Source organism: Coregonus lavaretus (genome assembly GCF_964263955.1).
Source record: "Coregonus lavaretus genome assembly, chromosome: 5".
NCBI lineage: Eukaryota > Metazoa > Chordata > Actinopteri > Salmoniformes > Salmonidae > Coregonus > Coregonus lavaretus.
The window spans coordinates 16950656-16969890 of record NC_139992.1 but is presented as its reverse complement, the minus strand read 5'-3'; the positions used below and the strand labels follow the sequence as shown (position 1 = coordinate 16969890).

The 19235-nt window shown below is 43.1% G+C and overlaps 1 protein-coding gene across 1 annotated transcript; it reads left to right on the top strand.

Annotated features, from left to right (window-relative positions):
* Nucleotides 1–4506: 4506 nt before the first annotated feature.
* On the top strand, nt 4507–15101 carry LOC311129950 (myosin light chain 1, skeletal muscle isoform-like; the record flags this gene model as incomplete). The annotated part of the gene is made up of 6 exons (XM_084162518.1): nt 4507–4638; nt 6544–6571; nt 9388–9531; nt 10357–10530; nt 10746–10823; nt 15041–15101. 6 exons carry the CDS (start codon nt 4507–4509, stop codon nt 15067–15069), a joined length of 585 nt encoding a protein of 194 aa, XP_084018644.1. The 3' UTR covers nt 15070–15101.
* Nucleotides 15102–19235: the final 4134 nt, after the last annotated feature.

The following is a 19235-nucleotide window of genomic DNA, read 5'->3' as shown; positions in this document are numbered from 1 at the left end:
ATGTGATATTTATTTACAGCTTCTTGATTCTTAGAAGGTATTACATATTAGTAGTTAACTTCCTAACAGATGGTAAGCTCATTTTGTATTATTTTCAGGTCTTTAAAAAAAGACATAAGTCAATTCAGTCTGAGCAACAATCATAAAAAACCACCTCAGTCCACAGAATACAATTAAAAGTCTGGGAGGCTCTAGTCTCCATGCCCCCATTTTAGGTATGCACTGATTCGTTGTTTCTACTCCACCCATAATAACAAAATAGCAGGTGTTCCTCACTATAGTTTTGGTGTTTAATTACGACTGTTTATTTTTAAACCCATTCAACTTTAGTGGACAATTCCACAGCTGAAGGAGAGACAACCAGGGCTACCAAGCCATTCAACCTGCTGTTCCCCTTGTGTCCTCTCATAACAGGCTGGTGTTAGCTACTCTACCTGATGTATTACTGTCAGGGTTGGGGTCAGTTCCATTTCAATTCAGTCAATTCACGAAGTAAATTCCAATTCCAATGTTTTCCCATATAATTTGAGATGTCTGTTTCCTGAATTGACTGAATAGAAATGGAATTGACTGACCTCAACCCTGGTTGCTGTAAACCTGAAGCGGGTGGGCAGTGAGCTGAGGGCGGAGGGTGGAGGTATTTCTCTGGTCGCGTCTTTATGAGGCCCTTGTCAGAGGTGGGAGTGGGGGGTGGAGTTAGTGCCATGGTCGGCCTCTTGAGACCGATATAGACAAGAGGAAGGAGCTAGAATTTGCTCTGTTGGCCCTGCCTGGTTACTGGCATCGGCAGCTGAGGCTCAGGCCCCCTTGATCTCCCATCTCCTACTCCCAATACCTCACACATCCCCCAGACATGGAGGATACCCAAGACTCAGTGGTCACCATAAAGATAGATAGAGGACTCATCTCTGGATAAGAGCGTCTGCTAAATGACTAAAATGTAAATGTAAATGTAAATCTATATATCTGTGCCATTTTAGCATCTGTGATAGCAAGGGCAGCGCCATTGAGGCTATCTCCATTTTTAAGTAGTCAATTTTCTTCTTCACAATTGGCTACTGCCTCCTGATGACCCAGTTGGACATGAGGGATCAGCCAATGAAGTTGGAAGTCCCACCCAGTTGACTACATTAAAAATGGTGGACACCCTCAATGGCGCTGCCCATGCTAAAATTGCCTTTTGGCCACTAGAGGCTTCTATCATTCTCTATGGTGGTCACTCACTCTGACCCCCACCCTGGCCTCGCCACCCCATGTGGGGTCATTCAAAGAGAGCTCTAGTCTTGGGTGACTATGGCCCTGGTCAAAAGCAGTGCACTATATACAGGTGCCATTTGGGATGCATCCCTAGTCTTGGTTCTGGGTTCCAAGATTACTACCCCGGTCCACTCTCCTAACTTTCAACACCAGAGCACAGATCAGTGAGGTGGATCATCACTCCATTCACAGCCAGTTAAAATGTATTGATGAAACCTTCTTTCAGTGCAGTAAGAGAGTCTCTGAAAAATGTATTACTCAATCTGAATGAGAAGAGGTACAGAGGTGATGTTGGGTTGAAATAGAGGGATGTTTTCATGAATCAGACACTATGACTATTTGTTTTGAATATACTGTGTGCAGGGCCCCCCTCTTAACGGTGGAGAGAAATATTTAAGTTTTAAAGTTAATTTCCTGCAATTTGTTCTGCAATTCAACACATTTTGCCATGGGGCAGAGATAAATGTTTGCAGTTTTACAGCTAATTTCTTGCATTTCTATCCATTTTGCCATGGAGTTGAGAGACATTTTTGCAGTTTTAAAGGGAATTTCCTGAAATTCTATGCATTTTGTATTGACTTATGTCATGTTAATATGATATCTGAGTGAGAATTATTAACAAAATCAATGGGGGCACCCTGGAGGTCAGGGCCTCTGGGCACGTGCCCTGCTTGACCGGTTGGTATTCGGCCATGATTACTACAAGTTTAGATAGCTGCAGGGCTATGCACAGACCTTTCAGGGGGCAGGTGCTCAAAATGAAAAAAGTATTCTTACATAATTAATCTCTAAATTCATAATATGGCATATGCCTCTGTAGTGAAAATCTTATTTTTGTTGTTGTTGCATAGGCCTATTTATTTCTGCAACAACACACTCACTCATCATCACAAATTGTAAGCAAACTAGTTACAGTGTCTCTTGAAGACATGATTGACATCGGGAAAAGAGGGTGGGCTATCAGCTGATCATTGATGTTGATGATGCACATCTTCTAGTTAGCTAGCTCCATTTGTTTTGTTGATTGTGATTTACCGCTCTCTGTCTCTCTGCTGCATGTATCAGCCAACCAGACCCAATATTGATGATGATGTAGGCTAAATCAAGTGTTATCAAGTGTTAATCAAGTGTTTATCAAATGTTATGCTGCTGTGGCAGTACTGTTGATATTTAAACTAGGTAGCTAGCCACACACACTCGACTGGTGACCACATCTCTCAAGCCGGGCAGACTGGGAAAAAGGTTCAACCGGGCTTGTGCGAGCTTACAGGGCAGATCAACAGGCGCAACCATTGGACGGGTTGGGGGGTGGCAAACTTGAAAATGAGTTGCGGGCGGTGGGTTCCGAACAACAATGACGAAAAATGTCTGCAAATAAAATATTTTTGGGGAAATTATACCACCACCCAAACGGGCACTTTGGAGACTGGAAGGGCAAAGGGGCATGTGGTCTGTACAGGTAGAGCCCTATCTGTGTATGTGCCTAGATAGTTAATTGTTCGCTGACGTGGCTAATTGAGTGACTGTCATTGACTGACATAACAAGAGAAAAACTGCTGATGCACAACCACATTTTGAAATTGCACCCCCCCCGTCCCGTCCGTGTGTGTGTGTGTGTGTGTGTGTGTGTGTGTTTGTCTTCAGAGATTAACAAATAGTCTATGATAAAGATAAAGGACACAGTTTATGAAGTCCATACTTAGTCCATACAAACATACTACCATAACTGTCGGAAATCTAAATTTGCACATACTGGTAGCTTACTTGTATAACCCACTCCCCCATTCCACCCCTCATCCCCTCAGGTCAACAGCAGGAAGTGTCATGCCACTGTCATTAGGCCTACTACAAATAGAAACTGTTCCAAAAAAAAAAGAAAAGATCTTCAAGTGATTTCTACAAAGTAGAGTGAACGCCTTCACATGATCATTTCAACAACCCATGGATCTCGACTGAGTGACGATCTGATTTCACTGTCATTCATCATAGAGAGATACAGTATAAGATGTCACCCACTGTGCGATAGTATGTCTGTGTGTGCGTGTTTCTGTGCGTGCTGAGAGAGAGAGGGTTTTGTCTAGAAGGTTTACAGTTTTTGTCAAAATTGTAGCAGGTTTAGGAGAACTTATGCAGCAGGTTAGGATAATTAACGTAGTGATTTAGGATAATTAGTTTAAGGTTAGGAAAAGGGTTAGGGTTAGCTAAAATGCACACACAAAAAATTACTTTTGATGTCAATTTGACAAAAGCTGTATCCCATCTACACATGACTGAGAGAGAGAGCAACTGGGTATTTACATTTTAGTCATTTAGCAGACGCTCTTATCCAGAGCGACTTACAGGAGCAATTAGTGTTAAGTGCCTTGCTCAAGGGCACATCGACAGATTTTTCACCTAGTCGGCTCGGGGATTAGAACGAGCGACCTTTCAGTTACTGGCACAACGCTCTTAACCACTAAGCTACCTGCCGCCCAAACATTTACATTCCGGTTTTACATTTTGAAGTCATGAAAGTAGCCTAGCATAGGCTACACTAGAAGTCATAACATAACCTGGGCATTGACATCAGAAATAGACCAAATTTGAAGCAGTCGTATTTCTGAGATCTGTTATTCTCTACTTCTTATATTATATCCTATTATATATCACTGCATGCAGCTAACCCACATTTGACTAGAAGAATAGAAAGCTTAGGCTACATTTTCTGAATATTGAAAACTGAACTGTCTCACGGCCACTGATAGCCCCATAGATAAACTTCTTCATATCGAGAGTAAAGGGGAAAGATGATGCGCGATGTTGTGTCATCACACTCAACACTCACAGAAGACTGATGCATTCCTTGGCTCAGCCGAAATAAAACAGTGAAAGTAGAAATCAGGCTACCGTTACCGGGCGGCTGCCCGTTTTGCTACCGGGTGACCCCGGACGACCTCAATCACCGTTTCCCATGTTTAAAAATTGTTCACAGCTGGCGCTGTTTTAAATAAACATATTCTGACGCTCAGCCCCGGCCGCGACTTAGATGGGGAGTCCCTATATTCCATGTATAGAACAGCACCCCACCCATCTCCTGGCGCTGTCCAATCTGGTCACTTGAGCTACTTTGACGAGGGTGCTGTGTAAAATAATATTATATATATATACGCCCAGACCAATCCTTGATGCTCTGAGTCTCCTCCAAGCTTATGCGGGAACTGTCTGCCTGTATTGCCGGTGAAGTAGCTAACTAACTTACTCTCTGCTAAAATGGCACCCAAGAAGGACGCTAAGGCGGCACCCGCTAAGAAAGCCGAGCCCGCAAAGGCAGCTGCACCAGCACCAGCACCCGAGCCTGAGGTGGTAGCTGCCCCCCCTCCACTTGACTTATCCACAGTCAAGGTAACTATGTTCTGCATTTCCCTACCTCCTCTAGCCTATGCCCTGTATCCTCCCTCTATCTCTCTATCCTGGCTACTTTGTCTGTCTGCAAAATCAAAGTTTGAATTATTCTATCCTGAGTCACAATATAATGTAAATAGTTAGGCTACTAAGCTTTATTCTTTGCTATGCTCCTTTAGTCTTTCCGTTGTATATGTTCCGTGGTATTTGGCCTGATTGGTCGTTTCAGTGTGTTTTGCTGAAGTTAGGTACAAGTTAGGGTATGGTTGTCAGTGAAGGGCCATTCTCAATACATGCTGAGAGATCATATTACATTATAAGAGAACGTGAAACTCTATTCAGTTTAAATGTGAAAGATTGCCTATCTATTTGTGTGCTGTTTGGACAGTAGTCCTCTGTAGCTCAGTTGGTAGAGCATGGCGCTTGCAACGCCAGGGTTGTGGGTTCATTTCCCACGGGGGGCCAGTATGAAAATGTATGCACTCACTAACTGTAAGTCGCTCTGGATAAGAGCGTCTGCTAAATGACTAAAATGTAAATATCGTAGCCAACTGTTAAGCTACTTATTATGTTTGATGAGTAGGCCTAGGGTACCTATTTCAACCTATGGAGTTACCACAGTACTGGAATAGCTTAACTAAAAGTGGTGTTGTTTTAGGACAAAACATTAGGTTGGGATTATTTTTGGCATACTGTAGCCTATCATTGTAACCATACTTGACAAGCGATAGCGAAATGACAAGAGCGGGCTTGGACCCACGGACCTAGTTCTGAAGCAGGTTTGAAAGTGTTGAAACATCAGCACCTCGGATAGCTCCGGAGAGACGCTGCTCGCTTACCTAAGCCACGCCCCATATGCCCCTCGGCTTCCTTGATAGGCTAAAGGAGTTTGTGACAAGAGAAACTGCAATGGAACTTGTCACCAAATGTGGACATGTTAAAGTATCTAAAGATGGACCTCCAAGATCGAGTGCCATCGTAGAAGTATAGCTGTGGAGCTAATTTTGTCTCGAGGATTTGTAGGGGGGTAGTGTTTCTTCCGTGATTGATGAGCTGATGGAGCAAAGCGTTTGACCTTTTTTTTTTTTTACTTGCCAATCTGATGTGGTGTTTTTGTTGTAAACGGCCAATTTTGAATCCAATTGACTGTGTTATTTTAAATCAAAATCCAATTGTCAAAATAAAGATAGAAATTATAAAGTAGGCTACAATATAACCCGTATTGGTCCATTATACATGATACAAAGAGATATATGCATATTAGGCTATATATCCCTTCTTCACTTTCTCATTTGCAAAATGACTGTCTAATTTGTTCTACATTGTGAGGAGTCTGGAGAAAATCCACTGGTACATAATCACTTCAAAGTTGTACCTGCTTGCTCTTAAGGTAGTGAGTCTCTTGTGTATAGCTAGGCCTACCACAACAGTACATGTCCTTACAGTTTAGGCAGTATTTGAGCTAAAGTAAAACTGGGAGACTATTGCTGACAGGTCCCCAAAAACCTCATCCCCTTCTTATGGCACTCTGTTTCATTAGTGTGAGAGATGGACTGTAAAATAGTAAGGAGTCGTCCCAAACACCATGCGAGTTATTATCTGGACCTAGAAGTAGTCTAGGTGAAGGTAGCCTACTACACTGGTAGTCTTGCGGTACCAAGACTCTCATTCCAGAATCAGGCTTAGGAGAGAAACTGTGCTGGGGTGAAATAGAAAGGCTGTAGTCGAGACTACTAAACAATTTCCCTAGACAGTGTAACAGCAGGGTTTAAATCCATAGAAAGTCTCAGATCGGATAGCAGACAGGGGCTGCTAAATGGAATTGCTGCACTGGCTGTAAATGTTCGAAAGTGGGCCCCACTTTCTTTCAATGTTCTGACTATTGTTTTCTGCTGCCCTCTATAGGTGGAGTTCACTCCCGACCAGCAGGAGGGTAAGTTCACTAAACCAAATTATTAAGGGCCAGTTTCCCGGACACAGATTAAGCCTAGTCCTAGTCTAAAAACCATGATCAATGGAGATTCTCCATTGAAAGTGTTGCTTAGGCCAAGACCAGGCAAAATCTGTGTCTGGGAAAACGTTCATATTAATATTTCCTGTAAAAAAAAAAAAGATATCAGATATCTGCGGTCCTCTGTAGCTCAATTGGTAGAGCATGGTGCTTGTAACGCCAGGGTAGTGGGTTCGATCCCCGGGACCACCCATACCTAAACATGTATGCACGCATGACTGTAAGTCGCTTTGGATAAAAGCGTCTGCTAAATGGCTTATTATTATATCTCTATCAAAAAATTAGCACTAACACTACTGTAAAACAGATCACTATCACTGCACCTTCACAGACCTGGGCTCAAATACTATTTGAAATAATTTCAAATACTTTATCTGCCTGGTTTAATGGACCGATAGAATAATCGCGGAACTGCAATCCGCAAACCTCGCTCACCTGGCACTCCAGGCAGACTAGAGCAAACACTCAAAGTATTTGAAAGATTTTGAATAGTACTGCACAACCAGTAAAATAAATCCACTCTAGGTCTTTTTACATCGTATTTACCCAACATGGATTAGCTGCCACTCTGAATTCTATCTCAATGTTAGGCCTACTGTTACTAAACCCAGACTAAGTAGTGTTTACAAAGGTAACAAATACAAAGATGGGTGAAAAAATGCAATAGCACCATTTCAGCTTACTTCTGATCTGAATAACCCAAAGAACTTGTAACATTAAACAACCTCGGAAGTGCATTTATAATTTAATATTTCCTATAGAGGTGAACATTCTCAAATTACATGCACCTGTAGCCATTTTCAATAAATTTTTCAAAATTGCATTGGTCAAGCCTCTAAGGTTCTTAGGACACAGTTCACCCCTCCGTATGAACCCTAATGCAAAAGCATTATGGCTAAATGAACATTGGTCAAGAAAGACTGATACATCTGCTAGCCTATATGAACAAACAAGAAAACGATTCAATGAAATCTGAAATCTGTTTGGACCACAGATTAGGACACAACTTGACCTGTTATAAAATGTTATAATCTGTCACAATGAGTTCTAATGTTATAACATAAAGTCTAGTTAGCTGCTGTTAAAGTGAACCCATAGCTAACATAACCCAGGGGATGATGATGATATCCTAGGATTACATAGCATTCATTGAACGCATTCACTGATTGACAACATCATGTGGACAGATGACTGGCATAGGTCTTTAAAGTTGTTAGGGAATATGGAACATCTAAAACACTTTTATCCGTAGGTCTAATAACACACATAGGAATTCCATTTTTAATTCCATTCTCATGGACATTTTAAATGTCCAAAAATTCAACGCATCCATATCTTATATTGTCACCCTTTGATAAAGTCTAGCTCGTTACAAGCAAGCGATAGGCCACACAGTCATCGCGCCGGCCGGGAGTTGATTAAGCCGTGGTCAGCATTCTCTTGGTTTATTCATGTCAGTCCACTCACAGCATTGCCTTATAAATGACCGGAGCTCATATTCTCTCTTCAGTATCGATTCCAAGTCGGCTCCTTGGCGGCGAGAGAGAGAGAGGGAGACAGCGAGAGAGAGAGATAGAGAGACAGAGAGAGAGAGAGAGAGAGAGAGAGAGAGATCTTTTTGGCCCTATAACAAAGAACAAACAGCGAAAAAATATACATGATCAAATGCAAATCTTAGAATCAACTATTAAAGACTACCAGAACCCACTGGATTCTCCAATTACATTGAATGCAAAACCTCCAACACAAAAAGGCCTGTGGTGTTGATGGTATCCTCAATTAAATGATAAAATATACAGACCACAAATTCCAATTAGCTCTGGCATCTTCCCCAATATTTGGAACCAAGGACTGATCACCCCAATCCACAAAAGTGGAGACAAATTTGACCCCAATAACTACCGTGGGATATTTCCATTTACATTTTAGTCATTTAGCAGACGCTCTTATCCAGAGCGACTGCATTATCATTAACAGCAGACTAGTTCATTTCCTCAGTGAAAACAATGTACTGAGCAAATGTCAAATTGGTTTTTCACCAAATTACCGTATGACAGACCACGTATTCACCCTGCACACCCTAATTGACAAACAAACAAACCAAAACAAAGGCAAAGTCTTCTCATGCTTTGTTGATTTCAAAAAAGCTTTTGACTCAATTTGGCATGAGGGTCTGCTATACAAATTGATGGAAAGTGGGGTTGGGTGGAAAAACATACGACATTATGAAATCCATGTACACAAACAACAAGTGTGCGGTTAAAATTGGCAAAAAACACACACATTTCTTTCCACAGGGCCGTGGGGTGAGACAGGGATGCAGTTTAAACCCCACCGTCTTTTACATTTTACATTTTTAGTCATTTAGCAGACGCTCTTATCCAGAGCGACTTACAGGAGCAATTAGGGTTAAGTGCCTTGCTCAAGGGCACATCGACAAATTTTTCACCTAGTCGGCTCGGGGATTAGAACCAGCGACCTTTCGGCATTCTGAGGATAATACAACTCTCTCTCTCTCTCTCTCTCTCTCTCTCTCTCTCTCTCTCTCTCTCTCTCTCTCTCTCTCTCTCTCTCTCTCTCTCTCTCTCTCTCTCTCTCTCTCTCTCTCTCTCTCTCTCTCTCTCTCTCTCTCTCTCTCTCTCTCTCTCTCTCTCTCTCTCTCTCTCTCTCTCTCTCTCTCTCTCTCTCTCTCTCTCTCTCTCTCTCCCCTCACCTCACCTCACCTCACCTCACCACAGACTACAAGGAGGCTTTCGGTCTCTTCGACAGGGTGGGTGACTCGAAGGTGGCTTACAACCAGGTTGCTGATATCATGCGCGCCCTGGGACAGAACCCCACCAACAAGGAGGTGCGCAAAGTCCTGGGCAACCCTTCCGATGAGGGTAAGACACACACACACACACACACACACACACACACACACACGCAAACGGATACAAGGACATACAAGCACAGGCACACGCACACACACATATGCAAACGGTTACAAGGACGCACAAGCACAGGCACACGCACACACACATACGCAAACGGATACAAGGACGCACAAGCGCACACATACACACACGTACACACACACACACACAGACACACACACTTCCCTTCATACTGACTCTGTGTGCTCTATCCTCTCCACCTTAGACCCTCAGTCCTTCATAGTTGAGTTTGTCCTACTATAGCACGCTAGGGGAGAGGACATATACACGTAAGTGACCACACCTTGGCATTTGTCTGATCCCTTTTATAGCACATTGTAACAATTCAGCACCTGTCATGAAGGACATATCCCTCCATCGGTGGTGTTAAGCCTGAGTAGCTGCAAGAGGCCTTTGAAGTATTTTGGGTTACAAAGCCTGCCATTGTGAAACGTGATATACCTTTCTGTTATTTCACTATGTATGTCTATAAATGCACTGTATGTAGTTATATTTTGACACACACACGGCCATTTTCAATGGTAAATCTGTGTATACAGGAGCTAGTATTATCATTATTATTATGTATTAGTTGTGTACTGTATGGTGTGGGCCAGGGTGAAGTTGACCCTACACACTGATCTGGGGTCAATTTAGCATATTCCTGACTAATGGTTAAGGTTAGGATTGGGAGAGGGAAAAGCTGATCCTAGATCTGTACCTAGGGGAAACTTCACCCCGGAGCGTACTGTATCCTTATAATGCATTTCCTCTCACTCTGGCTGCCCACAGATATGGCCGCCAAGAGATTGGAGTTCGAGGCCTTCCTTCCCATGCTCCAGCACATCGTCAATGACCCAAACAAGGGAACCTTTGATGACTACGTTGAGGGTCTGCGCGTATTTGACAAGGAGGGCAACGGCACCGTGATGGGGGCTGAGCTGCGTATCGTCCTTGGAACACTGGGTGAGTGGCCGCCTGTGCTTAGTTGTAACATGAAGTGCATGTGTGTGTGTGTGGTGTGTGTGTGTGTGTGTGTGTGAGAGAGAGAGAGAGAGAGAGAGAGAGAGAGAGAGAGAGAGAGTGTGTGTGTGTGTGTGTGGGCTTGTGGTATGTGTGTGTTTGTGTATGACAGCAGACCAGCTGATGACCTGGCCTCTCTCACCTCTCCCTCCCTCTAGGTGAGAAGATGACCGAGGCTGAGATTGATGCCCTCATGCAAGGACAGGAGGACGAGAACGGCAGTATTAACTTCGAGGGTAAGCCTTCAAGTCTTCTAAGTCTTAGGTCACGACCCAAATGGCACCCTATTCCCTATCGGGAGACAAATATTACCATAAACCTCATTATAATCTGGCAGCTTGATTTGATTTGAAACTTGTATTCAACAATGTGCATTATAAGTACCGGTAGGTGACTATTTATGTATTGCTCAGTTTACTAAACTCTAGTTAAGTAATCGTCACCTTATGAAGCAGATTATTGATGAAAGTTTCAAATTAAATCCCGCTGATAGGTCTATAGTAATTTTTGCACTTTGAACATTGCTTTTGCCATATAAGAATCGCTCATAGTGTACTACTTGATACCAGGGCCAATAGGGGGAATTCCGACCTGAGTTAAGCACGCATAACTGAAACGTAATTTCATTTTTATGCACTTTTCTCTCTACGCATATTATGACCTTGAATTTCAGCATGAGAATAGCATGCTATTCACCTGTTATTCATTTGGGGTGGAGACCAAAGAAATGAAGGCGTGGCGGAGGTGTGTCTACAGATACGCCATATTCTGACCATAATTCCACCACCTTTACGCGCGATGAATAAGGTCCAGCAACCTGTCGGTTCAAATAAGTGGAACAGCATCTACTTTCTTTTGTTGTTGATAGAAATAACACCATTCTCCATGCACATTCTGTAACACCATTCTCCATGCACATTCTGTAACACCATTCTCCATGCACATTCTGTAACACCATTCTCCATGCACATTCTGTAACACCATTCTCCGTGCACATTCTGTAACACCATTCTCCTTGCACATTCTGTAACACCATTCTCCTTGCACATTCTGTAACACCATTCTCCTTGCACATTCTGTAACACCATTCTCCTTGCACATTCTGTAACACCATTCTCCTTGCACATTCTGTAACACCATTCTCCTTGCACATTCTGTAACACCATTCTCCTTGCACATTCTGTAACACCATTCTCCGTGCACATTCTGTAACACCATTCTCCATGCATTTACAAATTGATAAGAGCTATTGATAAGAGCTAGGTAAATGAGTAAGCTGTTTGGATAAGAGGATTGTAAATATAAATGACAATTGTTTTAGATCTATTTTACCTTATGATCACTGGAGACAAATGTGAAACCAGTCATATGGCAGCAAACTGAAGCATATCAGCATATCGCCTTTTCCACACTGAAGTTTATGAAATGCTGGCCTTATAACTTGCAGGGATGAAATTTGGAGGAGACCGAAGCTATAGGCTTCTGTAGCCATGTGCAAATGACAGCATAGCGCCAAACCTACCGAGTTGATTTATGATTTGTAGAATGTTTGGTAACAATTCACTTGACACCCATCATCATTACACGTTATGACACAGTCATAACCATGTCATAATATGTCATAACAGCTGACATAACTTGTCATAACCTGTCATAATATGGTCATAACACTGTCATGACACATATTTAGACCTGTTATATATTGCATTATTTTATGGCTGTAAATGACACCTAAATACTGTAAGAGGGTAAAAAGGGTCCTCTGTAGCTCAGCTGGTAGAGCACGGCGCTTGTAACGCCAAGGTAGTGGGTTCGATCCCCGGGACCACCCATACACAAAAAAAATAAAAATGTATGCACGCATGACTGTAAGTCGCTTTGGATAAAAGCGTCTGCTAAATGGCATATTATTATTATTATTATAAAAACCCACAAAACCTACCACGGTAGTTATTTTATGGCTAGTTATGACCTACATAAGAGTGTGAAAACCCACAAAACCTATCACACAAGGCAAAACATTCCATTACACCATAGCCTACATGTCAAAAGTATGTTTATGTTGTATATATATATATATTTATTGTGACCATATTAAATTATCATTGTAATTGCGCACACAGTGATGTCAGACATGCACCTACCCCAATGCTCTGTTGCTGATGACTGGGATGAATTCAGAAGCAGATTTCAGGAGCAGGACAAGACACCCTGTTTTTGACTGATGACTGGTAGAAGGGCATGTACTGTACATGAAAGGCCAATCTGGCTTATATGATTATGATGGTCATAATGCTTCTTGACAGTGTCATATAGTGTATTTTCTTAGTCCAAGTAAAGTGACATAGGATGGTCATAAGGCTTATTGACACTGTCATAAAGTGTATTTTCTTAGTCCAAGTAAAGTGACATAGGATGGTCATAAGGCTTCTTGACAGTGTCATAAAGTGTATTTTCTTAGTCCAAGTAAAGTGACACAGGATGGTCATAATGCTTCTTAACAGTGTCATAAAGTGTATTTTCTTAGTCCTAGTAAAGTGACATAGGATGGTCATAAGGCTTCTTGACAGTGTCATAAAGTGTATTTTCTTAGTCCAAGTAAAGTGACACAGGATGGTCATAATGCTTCTTGACAGTGTCATAAAGTGTATTTTCTTAGTCCAAGTAAAGTGACACAGGATGGTCATAATGCTTCATGACAGTGTCATAAAGTGTATTTTCTACAAGTTATTTAAAATATGATGAAAAAAAAGACTGTAAAGAATTCATTACAACAACAAAGGATTTAAGAAACAGCTTTCAAACTAAAGGAAACTTGACATAACCAGTCATAAAATAATGCCATATATATCACAACAGGTGTAAATATATGGGTCATGACAGTGTTATGACCATATTATGATAGGTTAAGGCATTTTATGTCACCCCGTTATGACATATTATGACATGATTATGACCGTGTCATAACGTGTTATGACACTGGGTGTCAAGTAAAGTGTTACCAAAGGTTTTAATTATATGCCCAGACTTTTCACTGTATATTTTACAATTTGTATCGTGTTAAATATTAGCCACCATCAGTCAAACCCACATACATTTATAACTGGCACTTTAGTGTTAGTTTCCTTACATTTTGCATCATTCCATTAGTTTACATTTTTTCCTCTGTCACGTTTGTGTGGTTGTTCCTGAGGATCGCTAGCAATAGTGGATCATCTTAGGCTAACTTATTACAAGTTGTGCAATACCTTGGGACATGTAGCCTATTTGAATCACTGTGGAACGTAGACCCTAGATAGCAGTTTAAACCTGGAGCCTGGCACACGGTTCACCATGACTGGACCGTTGTCATCACAGTTCCATGATTAGTGAGGATTATTAGGGTAGATTCATAGGACTACTGTTCAAACCCTATTGTACACTTTTCTCACGTTCCAATATTTCATGGATTGAAGTTTCAGGATGAATCAAACCACTGTATTTTTTATTAATCAATATATTTTGTGCGTAAAGGCTCTCCAAACCAGTTTTTTATGATTCATACATACTTTCCTAACCCTAAAATGTGCCTAAATAATCTACAAGATTACAGTATTTTAAAATCTACCAGTTGGTGCTGAAACGGAGACAAATATGCATATATTTAGATGGCTTTCTTTCATTGATCCCTATATTCTGAACCTGTTCTCTCAATTTATTTATTCTGTTCAGTCTGTCGACAAAATTCCAATTAAAGGTACACCGTATTTAAAGGGATGGCTTAAGATAAATGTACTGTAAACCCTATTGAATGAAAATTCCACAAAAAAATCTGTCCAGCAAGTGGGAGGGTTTTCAGCAGTTGAATTACATGTATTCAGTGTGCTCAAGGTAGACACACCTGTAGAGCAAATACCAACTACTGAGAAGTGCATAGGAAAGGTGTGCATAGGAAAGGCATAAATGTCCTAGGTCTTAATCGGGCCCGTAGGTAATAGGGTCCAGTTTGGGAAGCAAATATAGTCTTACATCATACAGGTCTTATGATATATTATACATAAGATAGAGCCATATTTCAGATTATACTGTAGTTCTAGATTTGTATTGTATGATGTTTTTGTTTTTAATTTAGATCAAAACGCTTCACTATCTCACTCACTCCTCTGTTTCTCTCCTTTTTAATTCCCTTGTGACCCCCTGCCTACCTCCTCCTCACCCCTCCCTTCCAATCCTCACCCCTACCTCCCTCCCCATTCTCACCCATCCCTCTCCCCTCCGTCCTACCCCTTCCTTCTTCCACATCGCCCCTCTACCTCCCCCTCCTCTCTCCTCTACCTCCCCTCACTCCCCCTTCCTCCTCCCTCTCCCCTCCCTCATCCTCCCTCTACCTCCCCTCACACCTCCCTCACTCTCCCTCCACACCCCTCCCTCTCCCCTCCCTGCTCTCCGCTCCCCCTCCTCCTCACCCCTACAGCCTTTGTCAAGCACATCATGTCTATTTAAGGATCCTCCGGCTGCAGTGGCTAACGAGGAAGCTAACATGTTATCTGCAGACCCAATGGTGTCAGGACATCCAGTCCCCACTGTTAGTCAACCACCACCTGAGAAACAGACAGGGGGATAAAGGACTATGAGATGTCATTTCTAAACCGTTTATTTTTTTTTTCATTCTTTTTTTTTGGTCCGACTCCGACCTTCGACTCTCTGCTCTCTATTCTCCTCCATTAGAAGCTGTCCTTTTTTTTCTCCAGCCAACCGGCAGATGCTCTTGTTGTCTTGTCCCCCACCATCTTGGCGGGGTATGCCTCTCCACCGTGGGTTGGTGGATGCCTCTCCACCGTGGGTCGGTGAGGGAAAGAAGGTAGGGATGAGCTACCCATTCCATCCCTTACTTGCTGCCTGGATTGGGCCAGTAGAGGTGACTGGCTTTGCTCAGGACTGGCCATCAAAACTCACTCTCCCCTATCTATCCCCTAAGTCTTAATTAATTTTTCTCCTCTGCTATTTCACATAATAAACTTTTCAAAAACCCTCCGGTGTCGCGGCTCTTATTCTTTGCTCTGCGGGAGAGTGCGGAGAGTGAGGCTGCATCCCAAATAACTCTATAACTCTAATCCCTATATAGTGCACCACCTTTGACTAGAGCCCAATAGGGTGCCATTTGGGACCCAACCTGAGTGTAGCTATAGGGGAGAGGTGAAAACAGACAAACACTGATGGTGGCCTAGCAGCCTAAATGATTGTATTCTTGTTGCCTTAAAACATGCTTAAATCTCTTTCTTTAAGTATAATCCCCCACACAACATTATAGGTGGTAACTATGAATTCCAAAAAGTTTGGAAATACTCACGACGAGAGTGTTTTCATTGTTTTTATTGTCTTTAATTGTTAAGAGCATTTTGTTATCAGTATCATATCAACAGGAGAAAAACGGCGTACATCTACTTTTAATTACATTTACAGTTGCTGTAGGTTGGGATAGAGGATAGGGGATAGGGGTAGGGGATAGGGGTAGGGGATAAGGTTAGGGGATAGGGGGTAGGGGGTAGGGGATAAGGGGTAGGGGATAGGGGTAGAGGATAGGGGGTTAGTGGGTAGAGGATGGGGATAGGGGATAGGGATAAGGGATAGGGGATGGGGGAGAAGATAGGGGATAGGGGTAGGGGATAGGGGATAGGGGTAGATGATAGGGGGTTAGTTGGTAGAGCATAGGGGATAGGAGATAGGGATAGGGGATAGGGTTAGAGGATAGGGGATAGGGGATAGGGGATAGGGGATAGGGGATAGGGGATAGGGGATGGGGTAGAGGATAGGGGATAGGGGATAGGGGATAGGGGATAGGGGATAGGGGATAGGGGATAGGGGTAGAGGATAGGGGATAGGGGATAGGGGATAGGGGATAGGGGATAGGGATAGGGGATAGGGTTAGAGGATAGGGGATAGGGGATAGGGGATAGGGGTAGAGGATAGGGGATAGGGGATAGGGGATAGGGGATAGGGGATAGGGGATAGGGGATAGGGGATAGGGGTAGAGGATAGGGGATAGGGGATAGGGGATAGGGGATAGGGGATAGGGGATAGGGGTAGAGGATAGGGGTATAGGATAGGGGGTTAGTGGGTAGGGGATAGGGGGATGCAGAAAGAACACAGAAGCAAACATTAATCCTAAAAGAAGGAGGAATACATACCACAAAATGGCGACAGAAAAAATATAGAGGAACACATTATCAAACAGATGCAACATGACTTGTTGAGTTTCCTTTTTTTAAAGTTTGTTTTTATGAAATGTAGTTTTATTCATTTTCCCCCTTTCTTTTCCCCCCCTAAATGTTTTACACAAAACAAACCTAGCATCCAGAAGTGAACTGTAGAGACACAGGGTCCAGAGTTCCACAGCTGCTTCCTAAATGTAATCTTTAAATAATAGTCATAGCTTTATCCACAATATGGTTCAGACAACTGCAAGCCCTCTTGTGTTCATTCTCAGCCTGCTCTGAGAGCCTTAGGTTGTTCATCGAACACTATGGACTAAAAGATCTTACAGCCATCCAATGCCTATTGCTAGCATGGTGAATGGATGGGGATCACAGCTTCTGTGAGCTCCTAGCTATATCAACGTTTCTTTTGGACTGAGATATTTGAGATGAGAATCAAAGCAGCATCCTCTTAAACTAAACTAGGACTGGCTAACCAGACTTTTAGAAGAACAACTCCCAGAGAGAGAGAGTAGCATTGGTTAGTAATCTGTAATTAAAATAAGCCTTGTCCGAGCCAGAATGGCCCATAGGGGCAGGACCTTATCTCCTGTTTCTGTAATGGGAGGCAGCTTGATGTACACCCCCAGGACAGGGCGCTAGTCATTCGCAGGGCCTTTAGTACTCTGTTGCAGGCATGGAAGATGCACTCCTTAGCAATACCAGCACAGTTGTCTGAAGTCAACTTCAACAAGCATAACATACCAGTCAACTAATATCTACAAAAACATGAAGTGTTAATATTTCTAGCCAATGATTCAGGAAATAACTTACTAAAATCATTTTATTTGAAATAGAAAATAGCCTCTTTTTGTAACTAGAATCAATACATGCTCATCATACCATTATCTAGTTCTTGAAATAATGCAATTTTACAGGTATAAGTTATACTTATAGGACTAATCACTTTTTTTAAATTGTTTTTTTGAAGAGATGTTGCAGACAAAGAGCTGGTATATTTATACATATGTTCAATATATATTGTTTATATATTTATTATATATTGGATGTGGGACTAGCTGCAAGGATGCTTGAAGTATGGTGAATGTTGAGTCTGGCGTCCATGCACTTTACTGAGCAAAACAAGATGTGCTGGCGGCATGGCATGGGTAGAGTACTGTATCGGCATGGCCACGTAACTTCCTACCTAGTGTAAGAAAAGGCTGCTCCTAAGAACTGAACAGAGACCAGCCCACCCTATACCTGGCCCATACCCAGATTATGTTGTGCAAAAAGCTGATCTTGGGTCAGTGCTTGGACACTATCTATCTATCTATCTATCTATCTATCTATCTATCTATCTATCTATCTATCTATCTATCTATCTATCTATCTATCTATCTATCTATCTATCTATCTATCTATCTATCTATCTATCTATCTATCTATCTATCTATCTATCTATCTATCTATACGCAGCATTAAAGAAATACACCAGATAAAATATGGAGAAAAAAAGTACAGGTACTTGGAATGGAAATATCAACAAACAATTGACCAAAAGTACCTTCTAAATAGTCTCTAGTTCCATTAGGGTTGTTGTTTTTTCTTAATTTGTCTTGTTGACATAGGGTGGGGTAGGCAGCTCCATCAGGCGGTGAGTATGAGGCTGCTGTAGGATGGGGGGGGGGGGGGGGGGTCTTGGTGTCTGGGCTGGGGTTGACGAGAGGCCTGGGACAGGGTGAGGGAGTCTGGGTGGGTGGACTGAAGGCAGGATGGGAAGAGAGTGTCCAGGGCCTGGAATGGACAGGAGGCAGGGTGGGATCAGGTTGTCCAGGGTCTGGGATTGACAGGAGCTAGGGTGGAGGCAGGGTGGGGTAAGGGTGTCCAGGGCCTGGGATAGACGAGAGGCATGTTTGGGATGGACCGCATGGTAGGTAGCAGGGAAGGGTAGAGGCTGGGTGGAGGCAGAAGAAAGGTGTCCAGGGGCAGAGTGGGGTTGAGGCAGGGTGGGGTTGAGGCAGGGTGGGGTTGAGGCAGAGATTTGTGTGGGCTGTCTGGTACCCAAGGCTGGGGGTGGACTGGAGGGAGATTGGAGGCTGGGTGGAGGCATGATGAGGGAGCCTGGGCTGGACTAAAGACAAGTGAGGGAGTCCAAGGCTTGGGGTCAGGTTGAACTGGAGGCAAGCTGAGGGTGTCAGGAGTCTGGGATCAGTCGTCTGGAGGCAGGGGGAAGGTGTCCGGGGCTGGGGTGGACTGGAGGCAGGGGGAAGGTGTCCGGGGGTGGACTGGAGGCAGGGGGAAGGTGTCCGGGGCTGGGGTGGACTGGAGGCAGGGGGAAGGTGTCCGGGGCTGGGGTGGACTGGAGGCAGGGGGAAGGGGGAAGGTGTCCGGGGCTGGGGTGGACTGGAGGGAGACTGGAGGCAGGGTGGGGGTCAAGAGATCCGGTGCCTGGGCTGAGGGGGGTCAAGGCGC